Consider the following 18,527-nt stretch of genomic DNA (forward strand, 5'->3'; position numbering starts at 1 on the left):
GAATGCGAAAGTAAATCATTGCATATTAAGTCTGAGAGCCTGTTCTTTCCTTCTATATATGATCTCATTCTGTGTTCCGGGCTTTGGTCTGTCCATCTTATGACATTTTTGCCCTGCCCAAAGAATTCAGGGCGGCATGCACAGTTCTTCTTCCTTGAACATCACAACAACCCTGCAAGATCGGTGAGGCTCTGAGGGGGTGGCCGGCCCCAGGTCGCCCAGCCAACTTCCCTGGCAGAGTGGGAATTCTGGCCCTACATGCTAACCCCTGTGCTCGTTTGGATCTGTTTTGACCAGTCATCCTGTTAGAAACAGCCTCATGAAACCAGTCCTTTTGTGACGTAGGATGCAGCCGTCTTTATCTGTGCTTCATTGCCATTTGTTCATGGGTTTGGCTCCTGTCAGGATATTCAAAGGGTTATGAAAGTTACGCCTTTATTAGGGCAGGAAGGAGAACTGTAACGGGTCCGTGTGACAAAAGGCACTGCTTGAGAGGGACGAGGTATTGGGGAGGGGGAGGGGGGGTCTCTTTGCTTTGCAAGCCTCGGAAGCTGCCCGTCTCCAGGGAGGCTTCCTCTGTTCCTTTAGCAGGTCCCCTTGCAGCCACCCACCCTGCACATTAGGCAGAGCAGGAGAGGGCGGGCGGGAAGAGTTGCCTCAGGGCTTAGTTCTCGTGGCCCTTTCTTACGCGCACAGGGAAATGCTGATGGCCCCTTTGGGGTCAGGAAGCAATCCTGGAGGTTTTTCCGTCATCTTCTGGGCATGGAACAGGGGTCACGGCGGGTGTGGAGGGGGAGGTGTTTGTGAATTTCCTGCCTTGTGCAGGGGGTTGGACTAGATGACTCTGGAGTCCCCTTCCAACTCTATGATTCTATGGTCTGGGAATTGAAATAAAATATTTACACTAAAGAAGGCTGTGAACGGAAGTGGTCTCTGGCTCTCGATGGCCATTGGAAGGGCACCTTGTTGCGTATTGTTCCAGGACACACTTTGCGATGATTTTTTGATAACTGAAAAGGAAAGAAAAATTAAATATCTGCAGTCAGAGGGTTGAAAAAGACATGCGCTGTTGCTCCGGAGTTGTCACCGAATTAACAGTTGAATATTGGCTGCCTTTGATTTGACTGGGCTCAATTATGGCAAAAGATTCCCTGAAGCTGAGAGTGCCACTGTGTGGAAGCTGTGGGGCGGTGCAAAGCCTTTTGGTGCCCAGCGTGGCCGTGCACACTGCAGAAGGCGTGGATCCGGGAGGGGGCGCACTTCCTCACCCGCTGCCCCATTGAGTGTGAGGTGGGCTGCAGAAACGGCTACTTTGCACCCCAGCCAGGCAGCAGAGCCATGGGACCAGCCAACCAGGGGCTCCGAGCAGGGCTTGGTTTCCTTGGGTCTCGTGCCGGGTGCGAGCGAGGGTTCCATGACCCCTGGCTGTGACCACAATCTAGGGCAGCCCCCTGGCAGAACTCCGCCTCCTGGCCAACCTCTGTAACTGCAGGCAGATCCAAACAGGAAGGAGGAGGCCGCTGGCTACTGAACGCAGCTGCCTGTAGAAACTTTCTTCTGTTTTGTTTTTAAATATTCACTGCTATTTGGCTTTATTTTGGTGTTAATTCGTTTTTTTTAGAAAAAGGAAACACTGTCACTGTAAGGCCGAACTTCTGGCATTCAAGGTCAAAAGCCAAGGAGAACAGAGTTTTCCGGAGAAGTATTCTCCTTTATCGGAACCTTACTTTAAATCGTTAAAATTTATTTATTCAAAAATTAAATTGTATTTCAGAGTAATTTGATGGTGGTAAGCATTAATATCAAACCTGCTGATGGTTTCAGTACTTTCTCTGCTTTTCTTGCACAAGGACAGCCCCTCAGTCTCAAACAACTCCTCACCCACAATGACGCAACATCCGACTTGAACATGGGCAGAGTTGGCATCGTGGTTTATTTTGGGCCCTAGGCCCAGATTCTGTACCCTTGCTAGGAAGTGCTTTATTGTAGGTGAGTTGTTGCTGAAGGTGAGGAAAGAAAAGGTTTGCCTCCCGATGCCTGTGAGAGAGAAGCACCATTGGTTGTAGATCACTAATGATGCATTGAACCAGTCTGAGCTTTGTGTGACCACCAGCGTATGGTCTGTATGTGATGGCCAGTGGTGTTCTGTTTGTTGCTTTGTTTGGGCCTATCTTGTAGGAGGTTATCCCTTGGTATAATTCTGGCTTTGTTGATCTGTTTCCTTACTACATCAGGTGGGTGCTGTAATTCCAGAAACATCTGTTGTAGATCCTGCAAGTGAGATTCTCTGCCTGGTCGCGAGATCGGCCGTGGTGTTGTCAGAGATGGCGTTCCTGGTGGCTTGTGGGGATTTGTGTCTAGAGACTCAACATCCATGGTGGCCAACACAGTGTTCCCTGGAAGATTGCCAACAGATTGTATTTTTTCTCAGGAAGTCTGTGGTGTCACACACATTACTGGTGGCATCAGTGGCACAGGGTCTGACCTCTGAGCGTGGAGTCCGTGTATCCAGACCCCCCCCCCCCACGGTGATGGTGCCCAGGCCTAAGACAGTAGGGCGTCCTGGGTTGCCGGGCTTGTGTATTGTAGTCAGAAGACAGAGAATGCCCGGTCGAGGTCCTTGTGGTGTGTCGCTATAGATCTGTTCCATAAGCTGCGTCAGCATCAGGTGCTCGTGTCATGACTAGAATAGGCCTCATCTGTGCCACTTTCCATTTCTGCTTGCTTGTAGAAATTTAGACACAGTTCATCCTTCGAAATTATTGCCAGTCGGGGGGAATGGTGCCACTGACTGATACGTTTGTCGAAATGTGCTTCCAGGGTGTCATAACAGCGGAAGATGAGCAAGCGTGGATGGCCTCTTACAAATACGTCGGTGCCACAACGAATATCCACCCCTACCTGTCAACGCTAATCAACTACGCTCAACCGGTTAAATTCCAAGGTTTTGCTGTAGCGGAAGGTAACCTAAAAAGTTGTTCAGTTCATGTCAGATTTATATTCTGTTGTTTAAAAAATGAGTATCCAATATCAGGGTCGTAAACTCCAGAGGACAGAAGACAGAAGGGCCTGGCATCGTGTGGTCCATGGGGTCACGAAGAGTCGGACTCGACTGTGCGACTGAACAACAACAAAATGGGGGGGGCAGAGGGGGGGATGTTTCTGTCTTTAGCCATGTGGGGGGGGGGGAGAAGAGGCCTGTGCCTCAAATGCTGGAAGGTGCGGGGATGTGGGTGTCCTGAGACCTGCAGCTTTAGAGAACAGGAAATGGAAGAGATGGGAATAGCTGTTTTTTTGTCTCTGTACGTCTGCACAAAAAGGAGCTGCGGTGGCTCAAGTGGTTAAGACGCTGAACTGCAGGCTGCGGAAGGTCAGTAGTTCAGCAGTTCGATACCCGAGTATGCCACGTGACGGAGTGAGCTCCCATCTCTAGTTCCAGCTCCTGCCAACCTAGCAGTTCGAAAGCAAGAAATTGCAAGTAGATAAATAGGTACCACTTCGGTGGGAAGGTAACAGCGCTCCGTGCGCCTTGGTGTTTAGTCATGCCGGCCACACGACCACAGAAACGTCTTCGGACAGCGCTGGCTCTTCGGCTTGGAAACAGAAATGAGCACCGCAGCCCTAGAGTCGGATTCGACTGGCTTTCGAGCAAGGGAACCTTTACCTTTACCTTTACATCTGCACATGGGGGGGGGATACAGTCGGTTCATCAAATATAGGAAGTGAGGGGATTCTGCAGCCATGGAACCTGCTTTGAGCAAACAAACGCTCCCGTGATTTCCGGCGTTTACTGTGGATTCCGAGATGCATTTGGAGATTCATGTTGAGTATCCAGGATGCGAGTGGTGTCAGAAGGCTCGTCCGAGACTAGGGAGTCCAGAGTTCCAATCCCCCACGTGGCCACGAAGCGTGCTCTGGGACTCTGGGCCAGCCACGGACTCTTCAGCCTCACCTGCTCCGTGGGGTGGTGATCAGAGGCACAGAGAGAGGGGGGAGGAAGCATTTCCCTTCGTACACAAACGAAACAGTCACTCGGATTGTCTCAGCGAAGGAGCTCACGTCATCTTTCCTCTCCCAGAATCTTCTTTCTTTGACTGAGTTTCAGACTATTACGAGTGGGGAAAAATGTATTTTTTAAAAACCACATGATTAATTTCCGTTGGCATATGGTTTTGAAAAGATAAACAGTTTCGTGTTTAAATAACAATATAAATAACTAAGTGTGGTCCTGGACCAGGTTTAGCCCCATGGCCATGGTGGCTCAGTGGTTAAGACACTGAGTTGCAGACCAGAAGGTCTGTAGTTTGGCTGTTCGAGACCCGAGTGCCGTGTGACAGAGGGAGCTCCCATCTCTGGCCCCGGCTCCTGCCAGCCTAGCAGTTCACAAGCATGAAACTGCAAGTAGATAAATAGGTACCACTTCGGTGGGAAGGTAACAGTGTTCCGTCCGCCTCGGCATTTAGTCATGCCGGCCACATGACCACGGAAATGTCTTCGGACAGCGCTGGCTCCTCGGCTTGAAAGTGGAGATGAGCACCGCAACCCTAGAGTCGGATTCGACTGGCTTTCGAGCAAGGGAACCTTTACCTTTACCTCCTCACCCCACCCTAGAAAGTTGAGAAGTCCCTGTCTAATGGGTGATTTTGCATTGGCTTTTCCCTCCGTCGTTTTACTCAACCCACCTTGGAACAGAAATTCTCCTCTGCATGGCATGCTGCTTCCACTTTCTTTGACAATCGGGTTTTATGGTACCTTCTGCATAGATTTATGGCCATTCAGGAGTGACTTTGCAGTCAGTACAGCATTGCCCCCCCGGGGTATTTGAACGTGGGTTTGAGCTGCACCTTTTCCTCAGTGTTGAGACAATGTGGAGCGAATGCTGGATGCAGAATCGAGCCTAATGTTCCTTTCTGTTAACGAAAGGGGGGGGGGGCCTGTATCGCTTCTAACGTGACACTTCCCACATTGCATTTCATCCTTTGCCCACACGGAGGCACCAAATTACGAGGATTTGGATATCTGCCGGGCCCTGTGGAGAATCGTGGCTCACGCAGCACTGGCACCGCTAGTTAATTCTTCCTTCTTCAGTAACGTGTCGTAAACCTCTGAGTTTTCCTTGTAGTGCTGCATGTTTCCCCCCTGAAAACGAGTACTGCAGATTTCACACCACCACAACTCTTAACTGGGCATGCCTAGTTCCACAAAAAGAAGAACCTCTGGTAGCTTTATCACCTCCTAACCAAAGTTTCCTGGCAGTTCTGTGTACGCTGCCTTGGCTACCATGTTGGATGTAAAATGGGGTCAACTCTAAATGTAATTAATAAATAGCACTTGGCTTCCACAGATTTACCAAAGATGGTGATTTTACTGTTGTTTTTTTTTAGAGCGCAACATTCACTACAACATGTCCTCTTTTAACGAGTCTGTCGGGCTCGGTTATTTGAAAACACACGCCATCGAGTTTGTGAAGTATCCTTGCACTGGAGCGAGGGGGTTTAACGGTGGTTTTGAGGCTTCTCCACCGAGGAGGCGGTTGCATGGTCCGAGGGTATTCTTTTTTTAATGACATATAGTTGTATGTTGCTAATGGTTTGTAAGATGGAAAATAAAGGCGCGAGCGAACGATCATTCAAGTCTGTAGGTTGCTCAGTTATTTCATTTTCCTTAACAAATAACACAGCTACAATAAACGGCAGATGAGTCGGATATACCCAAAGGGAGGCAGAGTGGATTCCAGCAATTACATGCCTCAGATTTTCTGGAACGCTGGGTGCCAGATGGTCTCGCTCAACTATCAGACCCCAGGTAGGCAGACGGGTCCGCTGAATCCAAGATGGGCAGCTTGCGCGGGCGAGCTGCAGCAGATGCAACCATTTTGCTCTGGGCGTATGAGGAGGGTTCCAGTCACGTGATGAAACATGAAAATGTGTGTCGGATTAGGCAGGAAATAAACCGAAATGCGTAGACATTTGTGCAGGCCAGTTTCTCTGCAGGACTGACGCCAGACACAAAGGCTCGCCATTGCGATAGCCGTAAAATTTCTACCCAAGGAGCACCTTGAGATGAGTCACTTTTCGAGAAGAATCCACGTGTGCGACTTCTAAAGTCAAGTGATCGGAGGGGTGACAGTGTTGTGTGGGAAGGGAGCTGTGCTTTCTCTCGATGCTTGTTTGTTTCCATCCCAGAAAGCTGTAGCAGTTGGATTAATGCATGATGGGGGGACCGGACAAGAAGGCAGGGGAGTCAGCTGAGGTTGCCAACTCCAGTTTGGGAAATTCCCGGAAATTTGGGGGCGGAGGACAGACGGGAGCCCAGCAGAGATGTGTTTCCATAAAGACTGCCCCCAAAGCTGCTCTCTGTTCCCAGGGAGCTAGTCTCTGTAGCCTGGAAACCAGTGGTCATCCCGGAAGGCCTCCAGGCCCCAGCTGGAGGTTGGCAGCCAACTGACTCTCTGTGGACAAGATAAATTCAGAGGGTCCCTTGTGCCCTATACGGCGCTGATAACAAGGTTGTATCTACCATGCCGGAGGGCCACTGGGAAAAAGTTTCCTGCATTTCTGTATTCCACCCTATGTGTGTGCGCACTCAGTATTTGAAAACCGCTGACCATGTAGATGACCCAGTAAAAACCTTAAGAACATACGAACATAAGAGATGTCAATGTTGGATCAGGCCAAAGGCCCATCCAGTCCAACACTCTGTATCCCACAGTGGCCAGAAGTACCAGGTGCCATCAGGAGGTCCAGCAGTGGGGCCAGGACATTAGAAGCCCTCCCACTGTTGACCCTCCCCCCAAGCACCAAGAAGACAGAGCATCACTTGCCCCAGAGTCCCTATCTATACCTTGTGGCTAACAGCCACTGATGGACCTCTGCTCCATATGCTTATCTAATTCCCTTTTGAAGCCGTCCATGCTTGTAGCACCCACCACTTCCTGTGGCAGTGAATTCCAAGTGTTAATCACTCTTTGGGTGAAGAAGGACTTCCTCTTATCCGTTCTAACCCGACCTTTGTATTCTACCTAAAATTTTCACCTGCCGGGGGGAGGGCACAATTTAAGCAAAGCCCCCCCCCCCATCTCATGGCAGACCTCTGATCCTCCCGGGCTATTTGTGGGGGTCTCCCATTTCCCAGGAGCAGCAGGAGGGGGAAGGTGGGGAATAAGAACATCAGAGAAGCCCATGTTGGATCAGGCCAGTGGCCCCTCCAGTCCTACACTCTGTGTTACACATTCAGCATTGCCAGAAGAAGATCAGAATGCGATAGTTAATCGATTGGAAACTCTAAGGACTAAATTGGCAGATCTGAGTATACCTGTTAAGACTATAATTAACACCCAAAGCAAGGAAGACAGTTGTAGCGGAGTGGAGACAGATAAGAAAACGACTGGTACTACATTGACGACTGATACAGAAATGTCTGATGGCCCAAGTGCTAACAAGCCTCTCTTGAACAATTATGCAACCGAAAAATGGCTGTGTTTTTAATGATGCCACGGGTCAATTTGATTTTATCGCTTTTGATTGACTAGCCAACGCAGATCGGCACACTCATCAAATCAATGATCAGATTATGACGTTCATTTCCTGGAATGTTGTGGGTTGGGTCAATAGACTGAAGGATGATACAACTCTAAATTTTTTAGAGTGTCACATGGTGGCCAAAGATACCAGGTGCTTCCGTGGCTGGGAGCCTTCTGCACCTGGAAATGGTTGGCAGGATCCACGCTGAGGTCCTCACACGGATCGGCTGGAGCTTGTGAGGCAGTTCATTGAAGGGCCACAGGTTTCTGCCACTGGGCGTGGCCGGGAAGCGAGAAACCTGATGCCTCGAGGAGGCAGGGGCACGTGTCGGGGTCTGTGGGTTCCTCTCTTTGGAGCTGCGCAGCTGCTGAGCGGGCTACGGGTTGCCAGCACGGGCCCTTGGTGCCGAGGCCTACGAAGAGTGCGGCTTGGCCCTGTACTGTGCCACCAGCCCCCTTTGCTCATTGGGCGCCAGGAACAGTTAAGGGGCCGATGGTGTTGGGGTTTTTTGCCAGTAGTGTAGTTTTAGTGTCGTTTAATGCCAGGAGCTCACAAAGTAGGGTTTTTGCTCACAAGACTCCACAGCTTCGAGGGAGCATTAGTGTTGCCCAGTCTTTGTTCTTTAGCCAGCTTTTAGAGAGCAAGAATGTCTTCCAGACAGGAGGACCATTGTATTCTTGTTGAAATCAGATTTCCTGGAACAAACCAATGTTTTTTTTCCAATTTGGGAGATTAAAAGTGATCGGGTGTGACCTACGCTGAGATACCTGATGGAGTGGTGTCTGCCCAGGAGATGTGTGCACGGGAATTGGGGAGTGGTTTGTGATTGGCAGCAAAGCCTTTCCCTGCTTCCAGTGTGCTGCCGTTTAAGACCTGGCCGTTTGAGTGTGCTGAGCTAAGGGAGGCAGATATAAGCCAAAGGAGAAAGTCAGCCCAAGTGTTGGGAGTGACTTAGGTCCTTTACGCACTTGGATCTCGTCCCTGGTTTTATCATCAGAGTTCAACTCGTGACACAATAATACCTTGTGTTTATCCCTGGTTATAACAGCATCCGTTTATCCCGGGACAGGCGTGGGGTGAAACCGGGGTGACCTCGATGTAATGTGGAAACAAAAAATACCCTGAGATAATTACAGGGGTGAACTTGCGTGTAGTGCAGAAAGTGAGTTCGGGGACAGGGTTGAGCCAGGATTGAAGGTCTAGTGCGGAAAGGACTTTAGAGGAGGGCAGGGAGCTGTTCCTGTTGGCAGCAGAGGGTTGGACTCACGATAATGGGTTTAAATTAAGGGCAGGAGGGTACCGGCTGGATCTTAGGGAAAACGTATTGACAGTCAGAGTTGTGCAAGAGAGGAATCGGCTGCCCAGGGAGGTGGTGAGCTCCCCCTCCTCACCGGCAGTCTTGAAGCAGCGGCTGGACAAACCCTTGTCAGGGATGCTCTAGGCTGATCCTGCACGGGGCAGGGGGGGTTGGACTAGATGGCCTGCAGGGCCCCTTCCAACTCTGTGTGATTCTATGAGTGGAGAACAGCTATATTATTCTCTAGCAGCAAAGCCAAGAAGTTTTCTAGCATCTTAAACTGGGATTACTTGTGGGATCAACTTTCATGGCGTAGAGCCAGAAGTGGGAAGGACCACCATGCAGCCAACTGTGTCTGTGCAGACATTTTAAGCCCTTCTCTTTTCGCTTAAATCTGGACTGTTTCAGAAGGGGACCTCTCGGGATGTGGGAATCTCTTTGCAAGATGCGTCTCTTCACCATCGCTGTACAGCTTGAAAAATACGCGGCGGTGAACCAGTGTGTTTGACCTGCAGTGTCCGCTTGCAGAGTTCTCCTTATAATTTTTCATCATCCTGGGATGTTTAACCCTTGTAAATGTTATTAAAATTAAATCCTGCTTTAATGAAGAGTCCTCGAAATAGAAGCTGGCTCATCGTCATCCATCTGTCAAATTTCTTAATATGTGAGACTTTGGAATTGCATAACCTGGAAAAAAATGCAGATTTGACTTCAGGGGGGATTAAAACTCCTCAGCTGTCAGAATAAAGTATTTCCACTGAGCTTGTCGGGTTTTACTTCGTGTTAAACTGGCTATCTCTGGCCAGTCTGAGCTCCTCGCATCCTCTAGATTAAGAAGACGGCTCAGAGTCCTTGGTGTGGGCAACGAGGCACTAAACTATTTTTGTCTCTCGACAGATTTAGCAATGCAATTGAATCAGGGGAAATTTGAATATAATGGGTCTTGCGGGTGAGTAATGATTTAAACTGTTACCTTGATGTAAGACTTTGTCACATTTAATTATGTGCCACTGATGTGGGGAAAGGTTGCAGAGGCTGAGTTTCCGTTTCCGCTGAAAGACCTGGGCTCACTTACACCAAGAGGGGAGAGGAGGAGTTGGAAGGAGTCGTAGCGCTGCGTCCCTCGAAGACAGGGGAAGGGCCCCTGGGAAGTACAAAAAGGAGAGTTGTCTGCAGATGCAGATTAAGGAGAGCTGACCCCCCCTCCAGATGGCTTAATGAACAGGGTCAAAATTATTTAATGTATTTGGTTCCAGGGATCAGAGAGCATCTGCGGCACCCACGGACCAGTCCCCATTCCAAACCTAGCCACCAGCACAGGCCGTTGGTGGGATGCAGAAGAGTCCGGTGTCCCCCTATTCGCCCGTCCCCGAATCTGTGGGCAAGGTCACCCCCCCGGCTCCCGAGCCTTGAGCGAAGAGGCTCCTTCTTGCCCAACCTTCCTGGTGCATGTGAGAGGGGCACCACTCCCTGCCCCACGAGCTGCAGGGTCTGTGGGTTGAGGATAATGAAACCGCTCAAGGGCTTTCTGCGCCAGGTTCATGAAGACGGGGGGGGGGGCAGGCCTGGTCTGAGGGTTAGCCCTTCACCACCCCAATGATGCCCCAGGGTGCTCACCTAAGCAGTACCGCGTACCACTCAAGCCAGTTGACCCACCCTGCTTCCGCCATCTTGAAAAACCAGTACCTACGCATTACGGAAAGCCAGAGGACTGCCAATTACCCTTTTCAAGAAGAGTAGGCGAGTGGGAAACCCACCCTGCCTAGTGCCAATCCACTGGAGGAGGAAAAATTCCTATCTGGCCCCCCAAATGGGTGAAAATGAGTGAAAAGCTAGTTCCCACTAAGAGGCAAAAGGGAGGGATAAGAACATAAAAGAAGCCAATGTTGGATCTGGCCAATGGCCCACTGTGTCACACTGTGGCCAAAAATACCAGGTGCCATCAGGACGTCCGCCAGTGGAACCAGGGCACTAGAAGCCCTCCCACCGTTGCCCCCCCCCAGCACCAAGAATACAGAGCATCCCTTGCCCCTGTCTATACCCATGCAGCTGATAGCCACTGATGGTTCTGCTCTGTATGTTTGTCCAATTCCCTCCTGAAGCCGTCCATCCTTGTAGCCGCCGCCACAACCTCCTGTGGCAGTGAATTCCACGTGTTAATCACTCTCTGGGTGAAGAAGGACTCCCTTTTATCCGTTCTAACCCGATTGCTCAGCAATTTCATGGAGTGCCCACAAGGAGTTCTTGTACTGTGAGAAAGGGAGAAAAGTACCTCTTTCTCGACCTGCTCTATCCCATGCATAATCTGATAAACCTCAATTGTTTCACCCCCTCAGCCGACATTTCTCCAAGCTCAAGAGCCCCAAGCATTTTAACCTTTCTTCATAGGGAAAGTGTTCCAACCCTTTTATCATTCTAGTTGGGTGGTGTTTTATCATTCTAGTTGTTTTATCTAGTTGTTTTATCATTCTAGTTTTATCATTCTACTTGGATGGTGGGTACCTTTGTTTAGGCTTAAGGCTTCTGTGAGTGGAAGAACAAATACCTGTTTAGAAAATGTAAAATGAAAGTTTCTGAAGTTTAACATCAGAAGAGCCCTGCTGGGTGTCAGACCAATAATCCATCTAGTCCAGCCTCCCGTCTCACCCTGTGACCCAGCAGTTCCTCTGGACTGCTAACAAAAGGTCCGGGAGCCCAAGGCCTTCCCCTGAGTTGCCTCCTGGCTCTGGGATTGAGAGGATTTGTGCCTCTGAAGGTGGATAGATCTAGAAGGATAGATCAAGAGTTATCTGGAGAAGTGAGCCGTGACTCACGACAGGTCCTCCCCTTCCACAAATTTTGTTAGCCTTTAAGGTGCTCCTGGACTCTTACTCTGGATGTGGAGGTTCCCCTCAGCCACCATGGCTCGTAGCCATTGACCGACTCATCCTCCATGAATCTATCTAATCCTCTTTTCAAGCTGTTTATTCCTGTGGCCATCACTGCATCCTCTGGCAGTGAATTCCACATTTTGTTCACAGAACTTATAAGGGTATTGGGACTATGCTGAACATACAATTCTGTAGAGCTGTTTTTTGTGTAACAGCAGTGGACCAAGGATTTGTTGTGTTGCTAAGATCTGGCAAAAGCATGAGCTGTTGTTGTTGTTGTTTTGGTCACTCTTCTTTTTGGTCCATTGCAAAACAAAACATCCATTGAGCACATGATGTTTCCAATTTCTTCATCCGGATCACCTTTATTCCAGGATACAACAAGACAGCTGCTAATTTTGAATTGAATACGTCAGGCACTTTATGTTCGTAAAGCAGTGAAATAAGTTTAGATCTGATAAGTATGCATACCCTTTCCCCCAAAGGCCTGCCTTTTCACAGGGAAAAAAATGGTATATAGTTCTACCCCCACCCCCCTGATGATTTCAAAATGACTGGAAGTCTGCCACCTCTAATTGAGAGTCGCATGTTGGTAGGCCCATTGATGAACGACCAATTTATGGAGGATTTCACCTCCTATCTCCTATCTGTCATGGTGGGATTGGGCAAATAGCAGAGGAGCGGCCACTGTCTATAAAAAACCATCTTCCCCATTCTCTCTCTCTCTCTCTCTCTCTCTCTCTCTCTCTCTCTCTCTATACACACACACACACACACACATTAATCTGATTCACTGATTGTGAAAGAACAGATTGTAGACAAGTTACTAATAGTTCACCCTTCCTTTACTTATGCATGCATGTACACCCTCCCTCATTTAATTGTCAGTGTACATTGTTGCCATGTAAACAGGGTTGACTGACCTTGATTTACACCGCTTTTGGGACAATTCAAATGGGTAGCAAGGTAGAAAATGGCACGTCAGTAGAAAATCAGAGGTAGAAGAAGGATAACAGTGAATCACGCAAGGATTGGGTGCTCGTCTCTTTCAGACAGGTTCTTCGAAGAAGTGTGTTCTCATTCATCAGTCTTTACTCTGCTAATGATTGGCACCATATCTGTGACGTTTGGCATGCTGGAATGGGGGGAACTGAATCCTTGTTCACTTCAGGTTGCCCCCCTGCCCGAAGAAGACGCTATCGCAGTATCCATTGTTGGATGCTTTTTTTGGTCCCAATCTGTTTTGTTCATCAAGCGATATTGCGGCTTCTGTTTTAAATGAAGCCTCATCGGCAGAAGGCTTTGGGCTAAACCGGCATATGATTCCTGCCTCTTTCTGCTGGCGCAGCTTCTGCAGTAGGCCGCTGGGATTCCCCCTACAAGGAAGGTCTTGTCCAATTCAATTTTGCACAGACAATGTCAGTTAATCTAATCAGTAGGCACTTGCTGAAAATTTGACACTAGAGGTCTCTGATTCCAAGGTTTTTTGTCTTTAAGTTCCGTGGGGGAAACTTTGGAGAAATCAGTCCTGACACTAATTTGCAATGCCCCTCTCCTCCTTGTGTTTCAGGAAAGGGTCCTGTTTGATATGCATAAGGAGGGAGGGGGGACAGCAGAGTTTTCGTGCACAGTTTGGAGCAATCCTGAACACGGTGCCTTTGTCCAGTTCAGTCTGAATGTTGTGGAGGCGATCGCAGCGTGGTGAGAGGCAGGCAGGGAGTCAGGAACAGTGTTCCCTCTAAGCTGAGTTAGTGTGAGCTAGCTCACAATTTTTTAGCCTCCGGCTCATTTTTGTCTTGGCTCAGGAAGGAGGGCTCCAGCGGCCAAATCGCTCGCTCAGAACTTTCATGCCAGTAGCTCACAAAGCAGAGTTTTTGCTCACAAGACTCCACACCTTAGAGGGAGCATTTGTCAGGAAGTATTTGTGGAGAGTGATTTGAGATCCCTCTCCAAATGGGAAGCTGTGGAACCGGGAACTCTTGAGCTCCGTAGCGAGCAACACCAAAGAGACGGAGGGAGCTGAGAGGGTCCACTGAAGGCCAGGCACTGCTTGCGTGCTGAAGACGTTGCCACGCCAATCTCACAAACTTGCCCGTAGGCACAGTTCACATGTCTGTGATTGTCACACGTCATGCATGAGAAGTGTTCGTGCATCATCCATGTAGAAAACTCTAGTGGTTTAGGCATAGCTCTAGTGCAGACGAATGTATCTGTGTGAATGTTACATATGGGCAAGGAGGGTGGAGTCGTGCCCAATGTTCCCTCTAAGCTGAGTTAAGCCTCTAAGCTAGCTCACAGTTTTTTAGCCTCTGGCTCACACATTTCTGTCTTAGCTCAGGAAGGATGGCTCCAGAGCAAACTATTTTATGCAGTAGCCAAATCACTCACTCACAACTTTAATGCCGGTAGCTCATGAAGTAGAATTTTTCCTCACAACCAGAGGTCATTTCGGGGGGAATCGCAGTTCCCCCGGGTGAGGTATGGGGGGCGGGGCACATGACGAAGCCCCGCCCCCTGCTTCCGGCCCTCATTCAGCCAGGAGGAGGCAGGAGAAGAGGGAGGATAAGTTGCTTCCTCCCTGCCTCTCCCCACCCCTGCCTGCCTGGGGCCAGGGAGGGCCTTCGCGGGGCTTCCTTGCACTCCCGCCAGCCTTGCAGGTCCACCGCCGGGCCCCTCATGGGGCTCGGCAGTGGAGCTGCAAGGCCGCTGCTGGCGGCCGGGACCGTTGGGGGCGGGGTGTGTGGCCTTATGACACACGTCCGGTGATGTCAGGGGGTGTGGCCTTATGACACACTTCCGGTGATGTCAGGGGGTGTGGTATATGCTAATGAGTTATGCTAATGAGTTCCCCTAGCTCTTTTTCTACGAAACGACCCTTGCTCACAACACTCCACAGCTTAGAGGGAGCATTGGTCGTGCCATCCAGTCCTGCCCCTCCATATGTTTATCAGTCCGTCTGCACAGAGCTGTGTGCGCATAAGCTTTGTACTTGCAGTGCACTCCCTGCCCAAACAATACGAGGTACAGTTCAGATGGAAAGATTCTGTGTGACCCCAATCCGTGCCCCTTGGGCATCAAGGCCCGTCAGTGTGGTGGTTTCTTCACAGCACCCGGGTGAGGCTGAAGTGGGATTCATCTGCAAGGAGCTCCCTCAGTTGTGCTTCATGCTTTGGTTCTTTCAGAATGTCTTGTTATTTAAACATTAACGTATTACACTTTGCACAAATGACTCCTGAAATAACTAGGGTGCAGGGGGGGGGGAATGAAGCGATTATGTCTGTTCTGGGCAGATTATCAGTTAACAAGATATCTCTGATATCAGACGACCCCCACCCCATCCCCAAACTTTGTTGTGCACCAAATTTCTTCATGCGAGTGGGAAATTGTGGTCAGGTGGGTACTACTCATATTTGAGAAGGATCATTGCTACAGCATAGGCCCATTATGCATCTAGCATTCGCTCCGCTGTTTTAGCAAACCCACCATGCGGCAACAGAAATGCCACTTTCACTTGGATTGATTGTCGGATTTTATGGGAGCCTCCACACTGCATGCCGGTTTCACTTCCCTTGATCTCTCGGTTTTATGGTACCATCTGCATAGACTTATGGCCGTTTTATGGCCGTTCAGGGTTGACTCTGCTGCAGTCAGTACAGCCTTGGCCCGGGGGTATTTGAATGGGGTTTTGAGCCACATCTTCTTCTGTCCCAGTGTGGGTTTGGTAAAACAACGGAGCGAATGCTAGATGTCGAATGGGCCGCAGTTCCAGAGGGGAGCCGGGTTGGTCTGGAGTAGAACCGTTAGATTGAGTCCAGCTGCACCTTAAGAGACCAACAAGGTTTTTAGGAGGAGAAAAGAGCCAGAGTCCAGGAGCACCTGAAAGACGAACACAATCGGTGGCAGGGGAGGAGCTCTTACGAAAGTAGCTCACGAAAGCTCCTCCCCTGCCACACATTGTGTTAGCCTTTGAGGTCCTCCTGGACTCTTGCTTTTTTCTTCCGCTCCAGACAGACTTAACCATCCAGATTTTTAGGGTATAAGCTTTCAGGAGTCCCGTTCTGCATCTAGAAGAAGAAGAAGAAGAGATTGGATCTATACCCCGCCCTTTACTTGGAGTCTCAGAGCGGTTTACAATCTCCTTTCTCTTCCCCTCCCCACAACAGACAGACACCCTGTGAGGTGGGTGGGGCTGAGAGAACTCTGACAGAAACTGCTCTTTTTCAAGAACAGCTCTTATCAGAACTACGGCTTGCCTAAGGTCATCCAGCCAGGTGCAAGTAGAGGAGTGGGGGATCAAACCCGGTTCTCCCAGATTAGAGTCCGCCTGCACTTAACCACGACACCAAACTGAACAGAAATCGCTCTGTTGTTTTACCAAAGCCACACTGGAACAGAAAAAGATGTGGCTCAAAGCCACATTCAGATACCCTGCTTGGGCCAACGCTGTACTGACTGCAAAGTCACCGCTGAACGGCCATAAATCTATGCAGACGGTACCACAAAGCCGAGAGACCAAAGGAAGTGAAAGGGGCATGCCATGTGGAGGGGGATTTCTGTTCCAACGTGGGCTTGGTAAAACCGCGGAGCGAATGCTAGATGCAGAATGGGCCAAAGCACCCCCTTCATCTCACCAAACATGTCTGCTTAGGGACTCATGCCATGCAGTTTGTAACAACAGTTGATAATTCAGATGAAGAACTTTAACAATAGAAACATTTGGCATGATCCCTGGCACATGCAGTGCACACCGGTCACGTAGCCAGCCCTGTAACTTGGCATTACGTTTCTTAAAAATCTTCTTGGTGAATTCCCAAATTCCCTTTAGCTTGCGTGGTTTGAAAAAAAGACAAGCAATGGGCGAGGCAGGCTGAGTGCTCCAGGAGAACCTCGGGGAGGCACACAGATGGGGTGCGTGGCTCCGTCGTGCCCAGGGACGCAGTGTGCAGGAGTTAAGTGTCAGAAATGATTAGCAGACAACGTACGCAGCTTGCACTGATTACTGTAGCTTTATTTTCTATGGTTCAGTGGGTGAAAATGGCAGCGGCTCTCTGTGTACGTCTTGAAACGAATGCTCAGCAACTGCCACACATTTTCAGTACGAAGCTGTGGCTGCTAAAAAACATGTCTTCTATTTGTGCATTGGTGTGTGTGTGTTCTTGTTTTTGTTTTTGAAATTCAAGGTATCTTCTTAAACCAGATTTTATGCGGAGACCTGACCGAACGTTTGACCCTTTCTCTGAAACTCCCGTAGACGGTGTAATTGCAGCGACATGCTCCGTTCAGGTAAGGGGCATCCATGATGACAAATGGCTTTGGCTAGAGGCCCAGGTACAGCTTGATAGCAAATATACAGAGAGCAACCAGAGAGGAGGGATTGCTCAACGGCAGACCTGCATTCTTGGCTTGTATCTGGTCCCAGATTTAGTCCAGTAAAAGGGTCTCCAGCGGCAGGACTGAGAAAGGGATCTTTGCTGGAGCTGCTGCAGGTGAGCCATGCCCAGTCACAGAAGGCAGCAGAACGGTCTGGCTGTTACCTTACTGTTGACGCCAGACTACATCTGGAAAAAATTGACCAGGAGAAAAAGGTACACAATTGATCCATTATTTAAGGGGAAGTGTTCCTGACCATGGCAGCAAGATATCTAGAATGAGGCCTCTGATTTATCTCTCTGCCTCAGGTCACAGATAAAGATTATAAAACAATCTCACCTTGGTCTAAGTTTAAGAAACGACTGTATTATTGTAATGTCTGGCGCCACCCTTTAACAATATTGACCCCTGAGGAAGGCCCATTGGCCGAAATGCATTCGGTCAGGGTTAATGTGTAATTGTATTCTGAACTGAGGCTATTATTTGGGCCCATGTTTGTTTTTATTGAATTTGCAATAAATACATGTATAATTTTTAATATATTTTGTAATATTTATACTTCAGGTTCATACACAGAATTATTGGGCCCTTATATTCTGATTCCCTTAAACGTTTTGTGCTTAATTCAATTCTTTTCGGGTTAAGTTTCTTTTCCCCCTTTCTTTGTATTTTGTTCTGACTTACTAAAATGCAGCTTCATGTGATCCAGTGAAGGTCATATAAAGTTTGCCCTGAAGTTTGTTTTGCTAGTTTATATCCTCGTTGTCATGTCAGTAGATAATAGTCTTATTTAGCTGAAAGGACCACTTTCTCCCCTGGCTATTGATTAAGGTTATCTGTTGAGTACTGCATCTTGAACGTATTAGAGTTTGCTTCTAATCTCAGGACTCTCCTTATTTTCAAAAAAATGTCCTTTAAAGGTAATTTCCGGTCAGTTTCTATCGGACAAAAAAATCGGCACTTACGTAGAAGTGGATATGTACGGCCTGCCTACAGACACGATCCGGAAAGAGTTCCGGACGCGGATGGTGATGAACAATGGTCTGAACCCTGTTTACAATGAAGAATCGTTCGTGTTCCGAAAGGTACGAAGCGGTATTCCAAAGATACGCTTGTGTTTGGCTGCCTTAATGGTGAGGGATGTTTCTGCTTGAGTCTGAGCACCCTGAAACAGGATAATTGGTGAGAATCAAGCCTTGTTAGAGCAGTCTGCCTTTGTTTGTAGGACAAAGTGGCGCCATGGTATGTTTTTGGGCATGGTTACGCCTACGGTTTAATCATAGGAGGGTTTTTTCCCTATAAAGAGAGACTCGTGTCGCTATCACGTAATTTTTATTTTTTTTCTGTCTGGCTTTTCCCTCTTCTTGCTCTCTCCTCCTCCTCCTCCTCCTCCCTCTTGGAGGAGGCCGTCTCGTGCCGGGCTGTGCCTGTGTGTTCCAGGTATCCGGTCTGCTCAGAATGAGTGAC

At 48.9% G+C, this 18,527-nt stretch overlaps 1 protein-coding gene across 1 annotated transcript in view; it reads left to right on the top strand.

Annotated features, from left to right (window-relative positions):
• The window catches only part of PLCB4 (phospholipase C beta 4), a 221,014-nt gene that overhangs the window by 165,140 nt on the left and 37,347 nt on the right, over nucleotides 1-18,527 (top strand). The window contains 6 exon segments of the mRNA XM_015427241.1: nucleotides 2,821-2,962; nucleotides 5,385-5,469; nucleotides 5,681-5,805; nucleotides 9,718-9,769; nucleotides 16,871-16,973; nucleotides 17,981-18,145. Of these exon segments, the coding sequence (XP_015282727.1) occupies nucleotides 2,821-2,962; nucleotides 5,385-5,469; nucleotides 5,681-5,805; nucleotides 9,718-9,769; nucleotides 16,871-16,973; nucleotides 17,981-18,145 (672 nt within the window).

This window comes from Gekko japonicus, unplaced genomic scaffold (genome assembly GCF_001447785.1).
Source record: "Gekko japonicus isolate JY-2015 unplaced genomic scaffold, Gekko_japonicus_V1.1 scaffold1258, whole genome shotgun sequence".
In the NCBI taxonomy this organism is placed as follows: domain Eukaryota; kingdom Metazoa; phylum Chordata; class Lepidosauria; order Squamata; family Gekkonidae; genus Gekko; species Gekko japonicus.